The sequence below is a fragment of the Pleurodeles waltl genome, chromosome 8 (assembly GCF_031143425.1).
Source record: "Pleurodeles waltl isolate 20211129_DDA chromosome 8, aPleWal1.hap1.20221129, whole genome shotgun sequence".
Taxonomy (NCBI): domain Eukaryota; kingdom Metazoa; phylum Chordata; class Amphibia; order Caudata; family Salamandridae; genus Pleurodeles; species Pleurodeles waltl.
Window position 1 is genome coordinate 1,199,354,643 of NC_090447.1, and position 18,386 is coordinate 1,199,373,028.

The 18,386-nt window shown below is 44.1% G+C and overlaps 1 protein-coding gene across 1 annotated transcript in view; it reads right to left on the reverse strand.

Moving 5' to 3' along the window:
• COG6 (component of oligomeric golgi complex 6) overlaps positions 1 to 15,915 on the reverse strand; it is a 521,976-nt gene extending 506,061 nt beyond the window's left edge. Inside the window, exon 1 of the mRNA XM_069205482.1 lies at positions 15,633 to 15,915. Within this exon, the coding sequence (XP_069061583.1) occupies positions 15,633 to 15,761 (129 nt within the window). The 5' untranslated portion in view covers positions 15,762 to 15,915. The remainder of the gene's footprint in view (positions 1 to 15,632) is intronic.
• Positions 15,916 to 18,386: the final 2,471 nt, after the last annotated feature.

Below are 18,386 nucleotides of genomic sequence, written 5' to 3' on the forward strand. Positions count from 1 at the left end.
CCAGGGAAAGCAGTGAGGATGGATAGGCAGGAAGCAGACAAGTACACAAAGGGGCTGAGAGTCAGGGAAAAACAGTGAGAAGGAGGGAGAGGTAGGCAGCAGACAAGCACAAAACTGGACTGAGACCCGGGGAAAACAGTGAATCCTTCATAATAGTAAGACAGGCAGCAGGCAGGCACACAACGGTACTGAGAGCCCAGGAAAAGCAGTGAGAAGATGTGGCAGGCAGCCGGCAAACAGACAAAGGGGCTAAGAACCCAGGGAAAGCAGTGAGAAGGAGGGACAGCCAGGCAGCAGGCATGCACACAACAGGGCTGAGAGCAAGGACAAAACAGTGAGATGGAGGGACAGGCAGGCAAGCAGGCATGCACAAGATAGGACTGAGAGCGAGGGGAAAGCAGTGAAAAGGAGTGACAGGCAAGCAGCAGGCATGCACACAATGGGGCTGAGAGCCTGACGAAATCAGTGACAAGAAGGGAGAAGCAGACAGCAGGTATGCAAATGCAGGGACTGAGATCCTGGGGGACGCACTCAGAAGAAGGAAGAGGCAGGCAGCCCGCATGCACATGATGTGAATGAGAGTCTGGCGAATGCAGTGAATTGGTCATAACACAGCAGACGGGTAGCAGGCACACACACAATGCGACTGAGAGCTCACAGAGAGCAGTGAGAAGGCGGGACAGGCAGGCAGCAGGCATGCACATGATGGGGATGAGAGCCAACGGAAAGCAGTAGGAAGGAGGGACATCCAGGCAGCAGGCTGACAGCCAAGGGAAAGCAGTGAGAAGGAGGGGCAGGCAGGCAGCAGGCACACACACACACACAATAGGAATGAGAGCCCAGGGAAAGAAGTCAGAAAGAGGGACAGGCAGGTAGGAGGCACACACTCAACGGGGCTGAGAGCCCAGGGAAAGCACTGAGAAGGAGAGACAGGCAGGCATAAGGCATGCAAACAACAGGGGTGAGACCCCGGGAAAAACAGGGAATCAGTCACAAAATAAAGACAGGCAGCAAGCATACACACAATGGGGTTGAAGCCTGGAGAATGCAGTGAGAAGGAGGGACAGGCAGCTGGCATGCACCCAACGGGGCTGGGAGCCCAGGGAAAGCAGTGAGAAGAAGGGTCAGGCAGGCAGCAGGCATGCACACAATGGGGCTGAGAGTCCTGGGGAAGCAGTGGGAAGGAGCGTCAGACAGGCAGCAAGCATGCATGCAACAGGGCTGATAGCCGGGGAAATTAGTGAGGACTGACAGGTAGGCATACACACAACAGGGCTGAGAGCCGACAGAACGCAGTGAGAAGGATGGACTGTCAGCAGGCACAAACATGTCACGGCTCAGAGACCAGGGAAAGAAGAAAGAAGGAGGGCAGGCAGGCAACAGACCCACATATAATGGGGGTGAGAGTCATAGGAAAGCAGTAAGAAAGAGAGACAGACAGGCAGTAGATACACACACAATGGGGCTGAGAGCCTGGGAAAAGCAGTGAGAAGAAGGGGCAGGCAGTCAGCAGAAACACACACACAATTGGGCTGAGAGTCCGGGGAAAGCAGTGAGAAGGAGGGACAGGCAGGCAGCAGGCATGCACACAACTGGGCTGAGAGTAAGGACAAACTAGTGAGAAGGGGGGGGGGACAGGCAGGTAGCAGGCATGCACACAATAGGGCTGAGAGCCCGGGAAAAGTAGTGAGGAGAAGGGACAGGCAGGCAGCCGCACGCACATGACAAGGCTGAGAGCCCAGGGAATGCAGTGAGAAGGAGGGACAGTCAGCAGGCACATGCATGTCAGGGCTGAGAGCACAGGGAAAGCAGTGAGAAGGAGGGACAAGCAGGCAGCAGGCATACACACTATGGGGCTGAGAGCCTGGGGAAAGCAGGGAGAAGCAGGCAGCAGGTATGCACATGATGGGATTGAGAGCCCGTGGAAGAAGTGGGAAGAAGGGAGAGACAGGCAGCAGGCATGCACACAATGGGACTGGAAGCCCAGGGAAAGCAGTGAGAAGGAGGGGCAGACAGGCAGCAGGCATGCAAACGATGGGGCTAAGAGCCCAGGGAAAGCAGGCAGTCAGTCATAACATAAAAGCAGGCAGTGGGCATGCACACAAAATGGCTGTGAGTCTGGGGAAAGCACTTAGAAGGGAGAAGCAGCAGACATGCACACGATGGAGCTGAGAGCCTGGGGAAAGCAGTGGAAAAGAGAGACAGGCGGGCAGCAAGCATGCATACTATAGGGCTGAGAGCCATGAGAAAGCAGTGAGATGGAGGGAGAGGCAGGCAGTGTTGTGTAGCCATTTTAGTTATTACTCCATGCCCCTTTTTTTATGCACACTAGGCCTACCGCTGTGCACTTTAACCTAGATATATTTTATTCAGCTTCATTTATTATTTTAGCAATAGCCACATTTGTGGTGTTGTTTATTTCTCTCTATCTAGCTGTTCTTTGCCTAGGCCAGCTTTGCGTTCTTCAACCAGAAATTTCTTTCATTCTGTGCTTCTCTCAAGGCTGCAGTACAATAGATTGCCGGTAAACGTGGTAACTTTTTGTCTCTGGTAATCATAGAAACGTACACATCCTTACGTAGGGACATTTTCTCAGAAAATCAGCTGTTTTATTATAAAACACTTCCCTGTCCCATACACGTTAGAGAGGGAGATTCCGGCCAGATGACCACGACTGTATGCTGATTGCTGAACGCTTTGCTACAGCTGCTTATGCAGACATCAGGCCTTTGCTCAGGGATGGGGGATAATGTCTTCCCAGGGGAACCTGAAGGGCAGAACTAAAGCTTAACATGCTGTGCCCTAATATAACCTAGGTAGGAATTAGTCTATTGCCTCTAGTGACAATATGGTAACGTTATTTCTATGCTTTACTCTCCTTGTCACAATTTTAATCCTGTCAAGCTTTATCGTCCTGGTTATTGCAGTACATGCTTTATTGACTAAGATGCAGATGCTTCATTAAATAAAACCTTGTTGAAACATATACTGCCTCTGCTTGTCCTTGTACATGTGAGACTAATGTAACTGAGAGAAACGGATGAGATCTGAGTGACCACGATTTCCCTGAGGAGTCAATTGTGTCATGTGCTTGGCTGCCCAATCATCCCTGCTCTTGGGTAGAGATGAGGCACTGCTAGTAAGCTGGAGCAAAACCCAGATTGGGGCGACAGATGTCACCTGTAGTGGGTTAGACTTAGTCTCCCACACCGCAGGCGATTCTGCCGCTCAAGCCCAGTAGTCTCATTAGAATAAGGACAACCTACGCGACAGCAGTAGGCACACACAAACAATGCGGCTGAGAGCCTGGGGAGAGCAGCGAGAAGGTGGGACAGTAAATAGGCATGCACATGTCTGGGCTGAGAGCCCAGGGAATGCAGTGAGAAGAAGGGACAGACAGGCAGCAGGCATGAACACAACAGGGCTGAGAGCCCAGGGAAAGTAGTAAGGAGAGACAGGCAAGCAGCAGGCATGCATAAAACTGGACTGAGACCCCCAGGGAAAACAGTGAATCCTTCATAATCAAAAGGCAGACACAAGGCATACACACAAGGGGGCTGAGAGCCTGGTAAAAGCAGAGATAAGGAGGAACAGGCAGATAGCAGGCAAGAATACAAAGGGGCTGAGAGCCCAGGGAAACTACTTAGGAAGAGAAACAGGCAGGTAGCAGGCACACACACAACAGGGCTGAGAGCTCGGGGATAGCAGTGAGAAGGAGGGACAGGCAGGCCACAGGCAAGCACAAAACAGGACTGAGACCCCTGGGAAAGCAGTGAGAAAAAGAGAGGCACCCAGCAGGCACGCACACAACTCGGCTGAGAGCAAGGAGAAAGCAGTGAGAAGGAGGGACCTGCAAGCTGCATGCACACACAAGTGGGCTGCGAGCCCGGGGAAAGCAGTGACAAGGAGGGACAGACAGGCAGTAGGCACACACACCATGGGAAAGGGGATGGGAGAAAGGAGTGAGAAGAAGCGGTAGGCAGGCAGCAGGCACACACAAAGAGGCTGAGAGCAAGGACAAAGCAGTGAGAAGGAGGGACAGGAAGCAGGCATGTGCACAATGGGGCTGAGAGCAAGGACAAAGTAATGAGAAGGAGGGACAGGCGGGCAGTAGGCATGCACAAAATGGAGCTGAGAGCCCAGGGAAATCAGTGAGAGGAAGGGACAGGCAGGCATGCACATGGCGAGTTGAGAGCCAGGGGAAAGCGGTGATAAGGAGGGACAGGCAGGCATGCATACAACAGGGCTGAGAGCACGGGGAAAGCAGCAAAAAAGTGGAACAGTCAGTAGGTACTCACATGTCGCGTCTGAGAGCCCAGGTAAAGCAGTAAGAAGAAGGGGTAGGCAGGCAGAAGGCATGTACATGATGGGGCTGAGAGCCCGAGGAAAGCAGTGAGAGGGAGGGTCAGGCAAGCAGCAGGAACACACACAAAAGGGGCTGAGTGCCCAGAGAAAGCAGTGAAAAGGAGAGACAGCCAGGCAGAATGCATGCACACAACGGGGCTGAGAGCCCAGGGAAAGCAATGAAGAGAAGGAGCAGGCAGCAGCCGCACACAATATGGGCCTGAGAGCCCGGGTAAAGCATTGAGAAGGAGGCACAGACAGGCAGCAGGCATGCACACAACGGGGTGACAGCAAGAACAAAGCAGTGAGAAAAAGGGACAGGCATCAGGCATGTACACAATGGGGATGAGAGCAAGGACAAAGCAGTGAGAAGGAGGGAGAGGCAGGTAAGCAGGCATGCACAAGATGGAGCTGATAGCCTGGGGAAAACAGTGAGAAGGAGGGAGAGGTAGGCAAGCAGGCATGCACACAATGGGGCTGAAAGCCCGGGAAAAGCAGTGACTCAGTCAAAACAAAGGCCGGCAGCAGGTATGCACACAAAAGGACTGAAAGTCCTGGGAAAGCAGTGACAAGGAGGGGCAGGCAGGCAGCAGGCATGCACACAACAGGGCTGAGAGCCTTGGTAAAGCATAAAGCATTCATCATTGCCCCTGGGAGGTGGCGGTTCCTTGGGCTGAAGGGGGCACACACTCTCCCCCTGTGATTATTTCATCTAGTGTCCCATACAGGTGGCAGTCCCCGGGGCTGCAGGGGAGGGGGGAAATCACATGCCCCCATGCATTTCATTCAACATCTGCCCCGGGGAGGTGGTGGTGGTCCCTAGGACTGCGGGGGGATGCGCCCCCACATATAATTGAAAGATAGCTTCAGGGAGGTGGCGGGCTGCGGGGGCCCCCATTTTTATCTCTGATCACCCCGGGGAGGTGGCGGTCCCTGGAATTAGAACAAGCACATAGGAGGAGTACCTGTATGCCCCCCTCCTTTTTAAAGCCCCCAATGCCTCCGGGACCTGGCCCACCCAGGGTCAAAAAAAAAAAAGAAAAGGAAGGAAGACTGACTTTTTTAAAATTAAAATGTCATGAACATCTGCGGATCCAGATCCGTGGATTTTCCCAACATTAAAAAATATATATATGCTTTTTAGCCCTGGCGGGGTCCCTGAAGGACCCTTAGACCTGAAGGGGCACAGGTTGACCCTATTCTGTCCCCTTTTCTTTCTTCTTTTTTTAATTTATTTTTTACTTTTTTTTGCGGGACTTTGCTGAAACAGAGTCCCAGTTGGCTACCAACACTTCCTTGTTGAAGTACTGGCAGCCAATCACATATCAGCTCTGGGACAGTTGGATCCGCAAAGGATCCACATACCTAGATACCTATATTTTTTCATATCTCCAACACTACTGAAAGGATTTACACCAAATCACAAAAAGCATGTTTTCTGGACCAAGAGCTAGCTTTCTGCCAAATTCGGTTTAATTCCGTTCAGCAGTTAGGCCTGCAGTCGTGTTCAAAAATGTGAAAAATTCCATTGAAGTACAATGGGGAAAGGGGAAAAAGTGTTTTGGGACCCCCTTTCTCTCGGCACCCGCTCGATGGATCACCCCCAAAACTTTAAAGACAGCAGATGAACTCAGCAAACTATTAGTTAAGAAAGTTTTGTGAAGATTCGTCAAACTGCACCAAACGTTATTGGCAAAATAAAAAAAGCTCCATCTATGGATAAAATGGCCCTAACTCTAACTACCTACTGACGACCACCAATAGGTAAAATATAAATATATATATATATAGCGAGAGAGAGATATATGTATATATATATATATATATATATATATATATATATACACACACACACACACACACACACACACACACACACACACACACACATATACACACACACACTCGCAATACAATAAAATATAAGTAAGTCACCAGTACCAAAATATGAAATGTTGGACAGTAACTATTTTCATGGTAATCTCTATTACTCCAATATTGAAATGTGGCTATTCATGGATATGGTTGATCCAAATAATTTAATTACTACCAAGCTTTATAAAACATGGATGAAACTGGCAGACAAAAATAAAGCACATAACGTGTTAATTTGGAGAGTGATCCATTACCACTATCAACCTAAAAGTCAGGATAGCCCCACATTAATGGCCAAACCATTTGGTTTTAAAGGGTTCTCTTGAATCACCTTTTGTTCTAGTTATTGAAGCAAATGTTCCTGACGTCCTCACCTAGAATGACACAGATCATGGTACTTACTTGCAAATTCCAAACATTTTCACATTGATTGTGTGCTTCAGTAAAGTTTGTTCCCAGTGGTGAACATGCATCTAACTCTAATGGTTCTCATGTGGTCAGCAATACAGGTTTTCAATTTCCTCACAGAAATCTGTATACTGAAGCCATATGAGCAAATTAAACAACAGACCACAAACATACTTTCTGTTAGAAAGAGGCTTTCTGGTTGTCACAATATACACCCTGTACCAGCAGGAACCACAATCCTAGTCAGGGTAAGTCAGATACATACTAAAAGATAACCTGTGCTCACCCTCTGGTTGGTTGACACACAGCAGTTAGGCTTATCTAAAGAGGCAGTGCTTAAAGTATTTGTGCGACACACACAGCAATATAATGAAAACACAACACAAAGACTCCACATCAGGTTAGAAAAATAGCCAACTTTATGAATAAGCAAAAACAGATGTTGAGTTATGAATTTTTGATTAATAAAAAGAGTTCTAGCGCTTAGAAGCTATAAGTGCCAATGGGGATAATCTGCTCACACTGAACCAGGGCAAAATGAACAGTTCAGGCTGACCGCGATGGAGCACACATTAGGGACAAGAGCCACGCAGGGCATGTGAACAGAGTACTTTGATCCTGGTTGCAACAGCAGGATGCGGGGTGCAGACAAGCGATGCATCAAGCATCAGTGTTGGGCCTGAAGTTGAGGTGATGCGTCCATTTTCTTCACGCAGTGGTGATGATCCGGCGGGTCTGCAAAGGGAGCACTGTGCAAGGATGCGACGGTTATGGAGTGCGATTAGCCGGGTTTCCCTGCGCTGTCAGGGGATGCGTCGATCTCTCCAAGCTGCTGGGATGGTGATGCACAGTTCCAAGCTACAGACTCTCAAGCGAAGCACTGGTTCCAAGAGTGATGCGCCAGCTCTACTACTGCAACAGGGTTGATGCACCAGTTCTACTCCAAGCACACTTGAGATACTTCGATTTTTCTAGTGCAAGTATCTGGGTCCACTTCACTGAACCAGGCACAGGAGGTGGGGTAGAGACTTTGATATCCCCGAGGCTCAAGAAACAGGAGGCAAGACAGCAAGCCCTTAGAGATCACTTGGAATGCAAGGCAGAGTCGAGCTCTACCCTCTGCAGGGTCAAAGAGCAGCCAGCAGAAGGGCAGCACAGCAGGAAAGCAGTCCTTCCAGGTCAGCAGTCCAGCAGAATAGCAGTCCTTGATGCCACACAGCAGTTCTTCTGACAGAGGCCAGTTGTAGGTGTCAGGGAGACCTGATCCTGGGGGCCTGCGCATGTTCCCAACATGTCCACCTATAGACAGGTCCAAAAGTCCAATAGATATACCACAGAGCCTGAGAGAGTCCACGTGGGGAAAAAGGAGATTAGGTAGGGAACAGCTGGGAAGGAGACCTGTAGGAAGCAAGAGGTTAAACAACACAATGTCAAGATATAATCACATTGACTTTCAATAGACTATGGTTCTAAGAATTCTTATACTGTAATCATGGATAACTTAGGACATGACTATAACCAGGCCTCAAGAAATCTAGGTACCTGGAAAAATTAAGAATGGGTTAATACAATGTTTCATTTGAGCTTTCAGGAAATTTCATATACTGTCTAGAATACAAGAACCTTCTACAGAATAGTTTCAGGATAAACATTGCATTTTTACAGGAGGACAAAGGCTATCTGAACATTCCATGAAAAAACAACAGGAAATGTACTAGGAGCTTAATTAGTACAAAGAATGCCGCACTTTGAATTAAGCATTTCGAGAAAACCAAAAGCTCAGGATAAATGTGTGCCCCTCAATAAACACTGGACACCAAAGTATTCAATGCCATGAAAAGATCGCGCACAGCCGATCTGAAAATCAAGAGTTTACTGCCAGAAAAGAATCGCGCACCTTACTGCCGATTCGAAGTTTCACAATGCTAATGTCATGAAATGATCACGCACACTGCCGATCTGAATGTCAGGAGTTTTTATGTCAGGAAATGAACGGCGCACCTTGCCGATTCGAAATACACAATGCAAATATCATGAAATGATTGCGCACCCTGTTGCCGATCTGAATGTCGAGAAACATATCCCAGAATTGAATTGCGCACCTTGCCGATTCAAACAAGAATATGTAAAGGTCATGAAAACACAATCACGCACACAAGGAGTTTCACAACTAGGCCCAAATACTCGAATGTCTTTGAAAACGGGGGTCGGGCCCAGCCCAACCTCCGCCTTACCACCCTGCTAAAGGATCGTCAATATAATGAGGGCAGGCCTGGAAATATCATTGTAGGCCTACGGGACCAGAGCTCAGGAAGTTGCTGCTGCTCTGCACCGGGACCTCTGAATAATGAGCACGTGGAGCTGGGCTGACTCCCTTATATAGAGTCAAGCCCAGCCCACAGACCACACCCAGTCATGGGGCAGGGAAAGCTTCTAGAAGGTCCTAGAACGGGACCACACCCTGACACACTCGGTAAGCCTGCAGCAATACCTTGCAAATCAACAGTTATTACAAACATCATTAATAGTGGTTTTCAAGGTTAAAATCTGCAATGCAAAAGGTTAACAAACTGCATATAAACATAATGCATGAATTATGCCTTTGCATAAAGACTGGATTTTTGCATCTTAGTCGCCCGTAGAGCGCGCACTGTCCTGATGTTGACAGTAGGTCCAGAAGTGTCTGATTTGATGGGGTCAGAGACCCAGTACTTGTACCCAGATGTGCCTTTAAAGTTGGGGTGACTTCAAAGAAGGGTCTTTGAAGTGCACAGAGGCCCTTTCTTCCAAGCCCTGGCTCCAGGCTTTAATTAGGGGGTAATCACCCCTTTGTGTAGGGACAGCACTACCTATTCAGGTGTGTCGGCCCTTCCCTCTCTTCTTGCCTAGGAAGAGCCACGTAACCTTTATAAGTGTAGCTGTCACCCATTCCAGACGTGTAATGAAGACAGGCTGCAGGCACACAGAGTATAAGAGAAGTGTCCACTTTCTGAAAGTGGCATTTCTAAAATAGTAATATGAAATCAACTTTACCAGTAAAGAGAATTAATCATTACCATTCCCATGATATGAAACATGCCATAGCTACATCTTCTCAATCAGGAATTATAGCCGAAAATTATAATAAGGAATACCCAATGTTAACCTATGAGAGAAGTAGGCCTCACTGTAGTGAAGACGAGTGTTTTTCACCACCTGGATATGCAAAACTTCAAAGTGCATGCCCTACCTTGTTCTTACTCAGCACTCAGCCCTATGGACTTTCCTAGGACCTACCATAGGGGTATGTGTAATAAAAAGGGAGTTTAACCCTTGGTAAAGGTTTTAAAGACCAAGTCGAAACGGCAGGAAAACGGCACACACAGGCTCTGCAGTGGCAGGCCTGAGACATGTTTAAAGGGCTACTTGTGTGGGTGGTAAAAGCAGTGCTGCAGGCCCACTGGTAGCATTTAATTTACAGGATAAGGGTATAGAGTATACCACTTTATAAGGGACTTACAGGTAACTTAAATATGTCAATTATGTATACACCAATGTTACCATGTTTAGGAAAGGAGCACATGTACTTTGGCACTGGTCAGCAGTGGTAAAGTGCTTAGAGTTCCAAGGCCAACAAAAAGATTCAGCAAAAAGATGAATCAAGTAGGCAAAAAGTTTGGGAGAAGACCACCCTAAGGGTGACAGTTCTAACACTTTCAAAGGAGGTAAACTGTGTATAAAATAGGTGCTTTTCCAGCACTGTTTTTTACATTACTGTTTTATTCGGCGTGAGTTACAACTCTTACATGAATAAAAACCTGTGGATTTTGCACCCAGGCACCCTTCTTCAAACTTTTTCTGTTGTGGTTTAAATAAATGGTGTTTTCTCTAATTACATACTGCAAGCAATTTGTTTTTTTTTATTAATGTTACATTAGATTTTATGTATGTAATAACAGGAGTCACATGAATCACAAAAAATGGACAACTGAATAGCCAATTTCCAGGTTGCTAAATAATTTTCATCTATTTTAAATATATCCCCTGGGTAATTTACAGAGTAACAGATGCAAAATTCTTGATATCCCACTATCTGCCATTTACATATTGACACAAAATGCTATCTAATCTAAGAAATGTACAATTTCCGCAATTTAGGCTAAAAAAGGAAGCCTATTACTTGCTGTAAACTCAAGCCTTTTTAAAGTTACTGGACAAAATAGTTCTATAACCAAGACAATTTTAATATAACCTTTCATGATCCAAAACTTCATACACAGGTGACCATTTGTATCTCAGAAATATAATCAAAAAGAACCAACTTCTTTTTCATCTTAATATTTTGCCCTAAAATTCTTGATATTTTGTTTCAGACCGTCCCAGATGTCTACAACCTTTGAAACCCTAAGTAGCATGTCCCAAAGGTAACTTCTTTTAGGTGACAGAATGATGCATGCAAATGCAGTCCCTTGGAACTTTCCGCCTGGAGTTTAGACAAATATGTATTTAGGATCTTTATCACTACTGTGGAATTGCCATTATATAGAACAATAACCCTTAATGGTTTGGTACCAGAATCCGTCTTTTCCTTCCTTTCTGTTTTCTTCTTAAATTCTATTCCATGCTGTCTTAATATTTTATTCTTGGCCTAGCTAATGACATTAGCTGCCTGTGGTGATCTAAAACACGGACACGTTGTGGCTGAACTCCATATTTATTGAATCTGCCAGCAGCTCATTCGTATGCATCCTAGCATAACTGGTACTCTTACTACAGCAGCCACTATCTTTAAGCTCAACATTTTACCTGTAATGTCATAGTGACTATGACATCATTCATACCATAATTACATTGCTTCCGAACTCCCCACTTTTTAAAACAGCTAAAGAACAATGAAATAAGGTTAATAAATGAATAAAATACACAAATAAAGAACAAATGAATAAACAAATTAGCACTGTTCAATAAAGCTTTGTGTTTTTTTGGTACTCTTGTTGTTCTCAGCAAAGAAGCATTTTATCCACCTGAAGAAGTACTGTGCCCACTAAATTCTCTTTCATCTCATGAAACAACACCTTGTTGATTCCATCTTTTTTGTGTCTCTTTTTCATGAATTTAAGTCAAATTTTTAAAATAAGTTTTATTTCTACTTATCACTCTGTTCCGATCCTCTGCAGTGACTGTTCAACCTCGTACATTTGTTATTCTTAAAGGTACATTTGTTATTCTCAAAGGTGACAGATGAAATCTACTTTGAGACTTTATCATTTGTTTCTGTTTCACCAAAATTAGATCCCCTATTTGATAACTTCGTTACTCAATGTGTTTCCTTTGTTCTGCATAATATGTCATCTTTTCTTTCATTTGCTTAACTTTTATTGCAATTTTGTTCTTTGTTTTGGAGGATCTGAAAATAAATGTGGCAACCTTGTTTGTCGAGTCCGTCCAAATATAAATTCTGAAGGACATTTTCCTGTTGATCCATGACGTGTTTTCCGGTAATCAGAAAGCATCTGACATAGATCGTGATTCACGGATATTTGTAATAGTTTTGCTCTTTGGAGAGATTGCTTAATCGCAGCCATCATTTTTGCCACTATTCCATTCTCTTGTGGTCATAATGAGGTAATTCTTGTGTGAACCACTCCAGTGTAGTCAAGAAATTTATGAAATTTACTTCCATTAAAAGGTGACCCATTATCAGTTTTTCAGCATCTTTAGAATCCCCCATATCAAAAGAAATCTCCTCTGAATCAGGAAGTACTACTGATGCTGAGGTAGACTGTACCATTCTTACAAGTGGAAAACAATAATATTCAACTATTATAACAAATAAATATTGTCCAAATCCAATGGAAATCTACTTTCAAATTAGACTACACTGCATATGAAAGCTTGGACATATGTAGTTCTTCACTACTTCTTTCTGTAGTGGTACACTGACATAAATTACATGCTTGCACAATTTCTTCAACCTTGCTGTCAAGTCTTGGAACCACACTTATTCCGGAAGAAAATTATTTGTTGATGATACTCCTCCATGACTTTCAAGTACTATGTCAGTTACGCATTTCATTAGAAGACCTGGTATAACTATCCTTCAACCTCCTAAGAGAATTCCAGAGAGAGTGTTAGAAAATTATGTTTGCACATTTTTGAAGGCAAGAATATATCTTCTGTTTATTCCAGACTGAAAATTTGTTGCATTAATTATACGCTTCTCCCTATTTGCGAATAACATTTGTTTCACTTCTTTAATAAGGTCATCTTCCATTGTTGCATCTATCAGCTCTTTTTCCAAGATTGTTTCAGGGACTGCTGATTTGATTATAAAACATGTATAGTCTTCAGCATCATATTCATGGCTCGGCCTAATTCCTGCTGGCTGTGTGGATAGGTAATCCACCAGAGTATACTCTTTCCCTGGCTTGTGAACAACTTTAAAATTGTAATTCATCAGTCTCATGCCCCATTCTTTTGATGCGAAGAGGTATCTTCGCTTTCGGATTACCAAAAATAGTTGCTAGTGGTTGATGACCTGTCATTATGACAAATGGTTTACCATATGTCATTATAATGCTTACATGCACAAAACACAGCCAAACATTCTGATTGTATTACTTTTCTACATCAAACTTCAACTAGCATGAGAGATTACATACCAAGGTGTTTCTCTTTATACTTTAAGTTGTATGAGAATGGCACCTAATCAGACAGGGTCTTGTATCTACTATTAACTAAACATATAACACTGAATCAAAATATTTAAAATTTCCTGCCAATGTTATGTCTTCATTAATCTTTTTAAATGCATGTTCACATATTTCATTCCAAAAAAGAAATGTGTCCTTTCTTCGTTGAATCTCATAGCGGTGAACTAACAGTAGCATAATCTTTAATGTAACAAGAGCAATAACTGACCATTCCTAAAAATCTGCGTAATTCAGATATATCTTTAAGGCTAGCTGAGGAATTTAAAGACAATACTTTAATTGGAACTGGCCCCTTCCTTCTTTTGAAAATATGTAGCCATAAAAAGTTAATTCCGTTTTAATAATCTCACATCTCTCTGCATTTAATGTGAATTCAGCTTCCACCTGTTTTGGACATAATTCCCCTGTTTGATCATGTTCATCTTGTGTCATTCCAAACACTAATATGTTGTCACTGTGGTTCACAGAATTTTTTACTGGTCTGGTCACATTTTTTTTTATAACTTCTTGAAACATTTCTGCCACTGAGTATATAAGAAAATTCAAAATTTTATAAAGAAATAAGCCTAAATGGGTGGGCAATGTAGTTCTAAACATGTTAATCGGTTTCTAATTGATGATACCCTTTAGCAAGATTTAATTTTGTAAATAGAGTTACTTCATTGAGAATGTTGATCAAATCATTCAGATGCGGTCCAGGATGTATCTCTCTCTTAATCGCCATATTCAGTATTTGAATATCCAGATATATTCTGATTCTGTCTGAATTTTTCTTGGCAACTATTATTATTGGAGCTACCCAAGGAGGTGGACAAGTTGTCACATCAATAATATGCTGTTTTAGCAGCAGTGCATTTTTTTCCTCTTCTACCTTAGCTTGGAACTCTCCTGTGCAACTTTGCTACAGGTGTAACTGCTTAATTTGAATGCAAGATAATAGTTTTTCCATTTGCGTTTTCCTAAACCTTCAAACAAAATTGGGAATTCTCCTAATATGGTGTGATCTGCTGTAATATTAAAAGTCATGGCTAGAAGTCCCATTATTTGAGCAGAGACATTTCTTAATAAGCAGGGACCTACTACCTCCCTTTTCAAAATATGCATTTCCTCTTTACTAAATGGATTTCCATATGACAAATGTTCTTCAGATTTTCCTAGAGAAGCAACATGATTCTTCTCTCCCAAGTGAAAAACACTCACATAAGGAATGAGCATTGGCTTTTCTTTCATTTTATCATATTCAGTGGCCCAAAATATTACACTTTGCTCTACAATCGAGGTTAAAGGGGACTTTTTGAGATTCAACCAGTATTTCCACAGACTCTGTTTTTTTTTATCTGTTCTTTTTTCATTAGGAGGATCCGTTCATTACGGGAGAACCAGAAAACAAAAGGGGATAAACGGGAGCATCTACCCAACCTACAAATAGAATATAGGCAAAGAAGGCGAAATTCCAAATCATCCAAATAAAACATTGCCTGAACTCTTCCTAAAATACCCACTAAAGGTATTTATCCTCAGATAGTGACACCCAAATACTTACTTTATAATAAGTGCAAAAGGCATGCCACCTAACCAGTTCAATCAGAAGGCATTTCAGAAATGCAGAGGAGACAACCCTAACCTCGTTCAATTCACTTACCTGCACTCAGACTAGCAGTCAATATCCAACTCATAATCCACTATTACACAACCAAAAAAACAGACTGCACAAACACTCTGCAGCTATCATGTGGAATTTGGATGTGGCTATATTAAAGGATTAAAACTACTGGTTATAGATAATTGTCATATTTTTGTATGCAGTGGTGTTCCAACAAAAATCAGTTGCAAACAAAGTTCTAGAATTCTATTTTTGCTTTTAATAGTTACAAATATGTACCACAAAAAATCCCTTGTTTATATGTAAACTGATAGGAAGCAATGGAGCTTGCACAATAATAAAGAAGGGAGGTTCACTCCATTTAGGAAAATGTATCTAAAATACTAAAATACTTAGAGGAGAAGCGGTCGTAGGAATGTATCAAGCTCTTATATAGAATCCTATTTTCAAATGTTGAAAGATTAGTTACCATGAGGAAGAGAGTTAGTGCGAGTAAGAGGTCAGGTAAGAAGAGGCTTTGTGGACGGATACAAAAGTGTCAGTTTCTTCCCACATATAACCAGGAACAGCCAACATATTTTACGAGTGTAGGGGAAGTCCACTGTTGGCGCCCATTAGACAGCATTTGAGCCCAAACTACGATACCGTCGTAAAGATTTATGGTGTTTTGTTTTGTTTTGTTTTTATTAGACAGAAATGAAAGCATTTACCTTGTCATTATCCAGCCGGGTTTCCAGGATCTTGTTCAGTTTTCTTGAAAGGGGGTTGCTACCCTGCGTAGAAGAGCTGCTACCCCCGCCGACTTGGGTTTCTGCTAATGACGCGAGTGTGTCGGACATCTTCAAAAGCAGTTTAATTAGCCAAGACAGTTGAAAATTAGCGTGCTATAACCCATCTCCAGTTCACATTGAGAAAAGAAACACACTGGACATACTTCCGGTATCATATCCAACCAGCATAGCAGTTCGCTTCCACGTCAGCTGTTCCGCCTCTGGTTGGTCTTGGACTGGGGGCACGTCACTGTCAGAATGAGAAGCCGCTCCCTTACTTGCAGTCAAAACGCCATGTTTGAATGCAAAGTTTATGTGTTTTCAATATACGGGCATATACGTTCTCTAGAAATGTTTAAAAAAAATCTTTATGAATTACATAAAAAATGTAACTATAAAATTGTAAAAGTATGTAGCCTTTAATAATTATATGGTATTTGAAAATGCGTTCGTATTTAAATATTTGCCTGTATACAAAGTGACAAATAGCACGGTTATTCGCTTTTACGGAACTGGCTTTCAAATTACCTAAAACGATGGAAATCACAAGCGTGGATGTTCGCCCACACTGGATTTTATTTTTCTGAAAGGCTTAAGCCCTCGGTTGCATTCGGAGTACGTGCCTGCATGAATAGCTCTGTTTCCCCTGACCTGGAAGTAGAAGCAAAGGAGCACTATGCGGTACCACCACTATAGAGAGAGAGAGAGAGAGAGAGAGAGAGAGATTGAGAGAGAGAGAGAGAAACCAGTTTCTCGACTCCGTGCAAATTAATGTTAATTGCACATTAATAATAAATTAATAATACATTAATATTAATTAACAATAAGGAAAGCCACCGAAAGCACTCAGATCTCACAGAATTGGGCAAAGCACATTAAGCCAGCCAAGGAAAATCCATGAATGCACGAGAAAGTAATTATATGTCAGGACCGGAGGCGAGGATTATGCAGATCCTTCTTCACTTTTTTTAAATAGCAGGTTCAAAGTTTAAACAAAAAAACATAACAAACTACATATCCCATGAGTCCGCTTCCATAGCAACCATTGTCCAATAAGGCTCCCTAACTATCAACAATATAAAATGCCCTCGACCACGACACTGTCCCTCTTTCTTCACTGCTGCAGTGACAGATAAGTGTCCTTACTGCCTCTGAGCTTTTCAAGTTTTGTGAAATCTGTTTTTGGTGACTGCTTGTTAATATTGCACGTTCGCTGTTGCACTCATTCACTTGTTGTAGCAACTACTGTTGCTAGGTCGCGTTTCCAATGTGGGGTAAGCTTTTCCAGTGCTTTAAAAGGAAACATAGAAGTGCAGGTACTCTGTACCAGAGTACCTGCTTGTTTCTGAGAAGTGCCGGTACTCTCTAATTAAAAGTATTACGTTTTTCTTGAGATGTGCCGGTACTCTCCCTCTCAAAATAAAAAACCGGAGAGTACCGGCCCATTTAAAGCACTGATTTTTCAGCCCGAGTGCTCTGTTGGAATGTTGTGACGCGTCGGGCCCACTAGAGGCGTGTGTCTCAATTTCTTCACATGTTTAACAAGCGCTCGAGTCGCTTTGCGCTCAGCGTTCGTTTTATTGGCCGCTAGGGGTTATTTTAGGAGCGTAGGCTCCCTTCTACCCCTCTAACCCCTCACTGACACCATGCTGCGGTAAGATTGTACCTGGAGCGGGAGGAACGCTCTTCAGCCGGTCTTTTGATGCTTGCCAGCGCGTCTCTTTCCTTTCTTTCAGGCTTTGCCTTTTTTCTTCGGCTGTTGGCTGACAGAAGTGTGGGGGAGGGATGGCTGCCCTATTAGTTTTTCTGGGTGCATCTTCTGTCTAAATTCCCCTGCGGTATAATGCAGCCTGCATAGGAACATGATTCCTTTTCCCTCATGTCCCCTGGGGAGGGCCCTTCTCACCACGTCCTACCCATAGGAGTGGACGTGCTGCTTTCACAGGCTATCGTTCTGGCTCTTGCCCCTATTAAGGAGAGCGTGGCGCAGCTTGCGGAGCAGGTCTCCAAAGGGCCGGGCATGTTTGGGACGACGGGTGTGGTGATGGCACACAAGAAATCGCGCAAGCGCGACGTGGGGCACCTTGGGGACGTTGAGCTTTCTGCCAATGTCCCCAGCAAGAGTGCGCTCCCGCAGAAGTGCATACCCTTCCGGGAGGGCTCTCTACCCGGCAGAATGGGTGAAAAGCTTCACCACCAAATAGACCTCGAGGTGGGGTCACCTAAAGACATCGCAGGTGATTTAGTTGGGGATTCTTCTTCCGGGGAGGACGACGAATCTGGACGCCCTTGGCGCCCTGGGGCCTCTCTACCAGACCCACAAGATCTGGGGGACTCAGACATGTTCGAGCCCGAGGGTATTTACCATCCTCGCTCTTCGGAGTGGTGACCGGAACAAAAGGCAGCCGATTATGTGGCAAGCTAAATTCGACAACCGCTGGATAAAGAGGTTCGGGATGCCTGAAAGCCGAATGCCCATGCCCTTCTCTACCTGACAGGGTAGCGGCTACCCCGACATTGACACCAAAATGTAATTTTTTTGCCAAATATGTGAAAGACCCTAAGAAGGGCATCAATCGGTCCTGGCGGGCTTGTCAGGACAAACTCCTGGACGTCTTGGGTCCTTTGACTCAAATCATTCAGCTGGCGTAACATGCCAAGCAGTCCAACACGCTCCTTCTGACAGACGTCGTG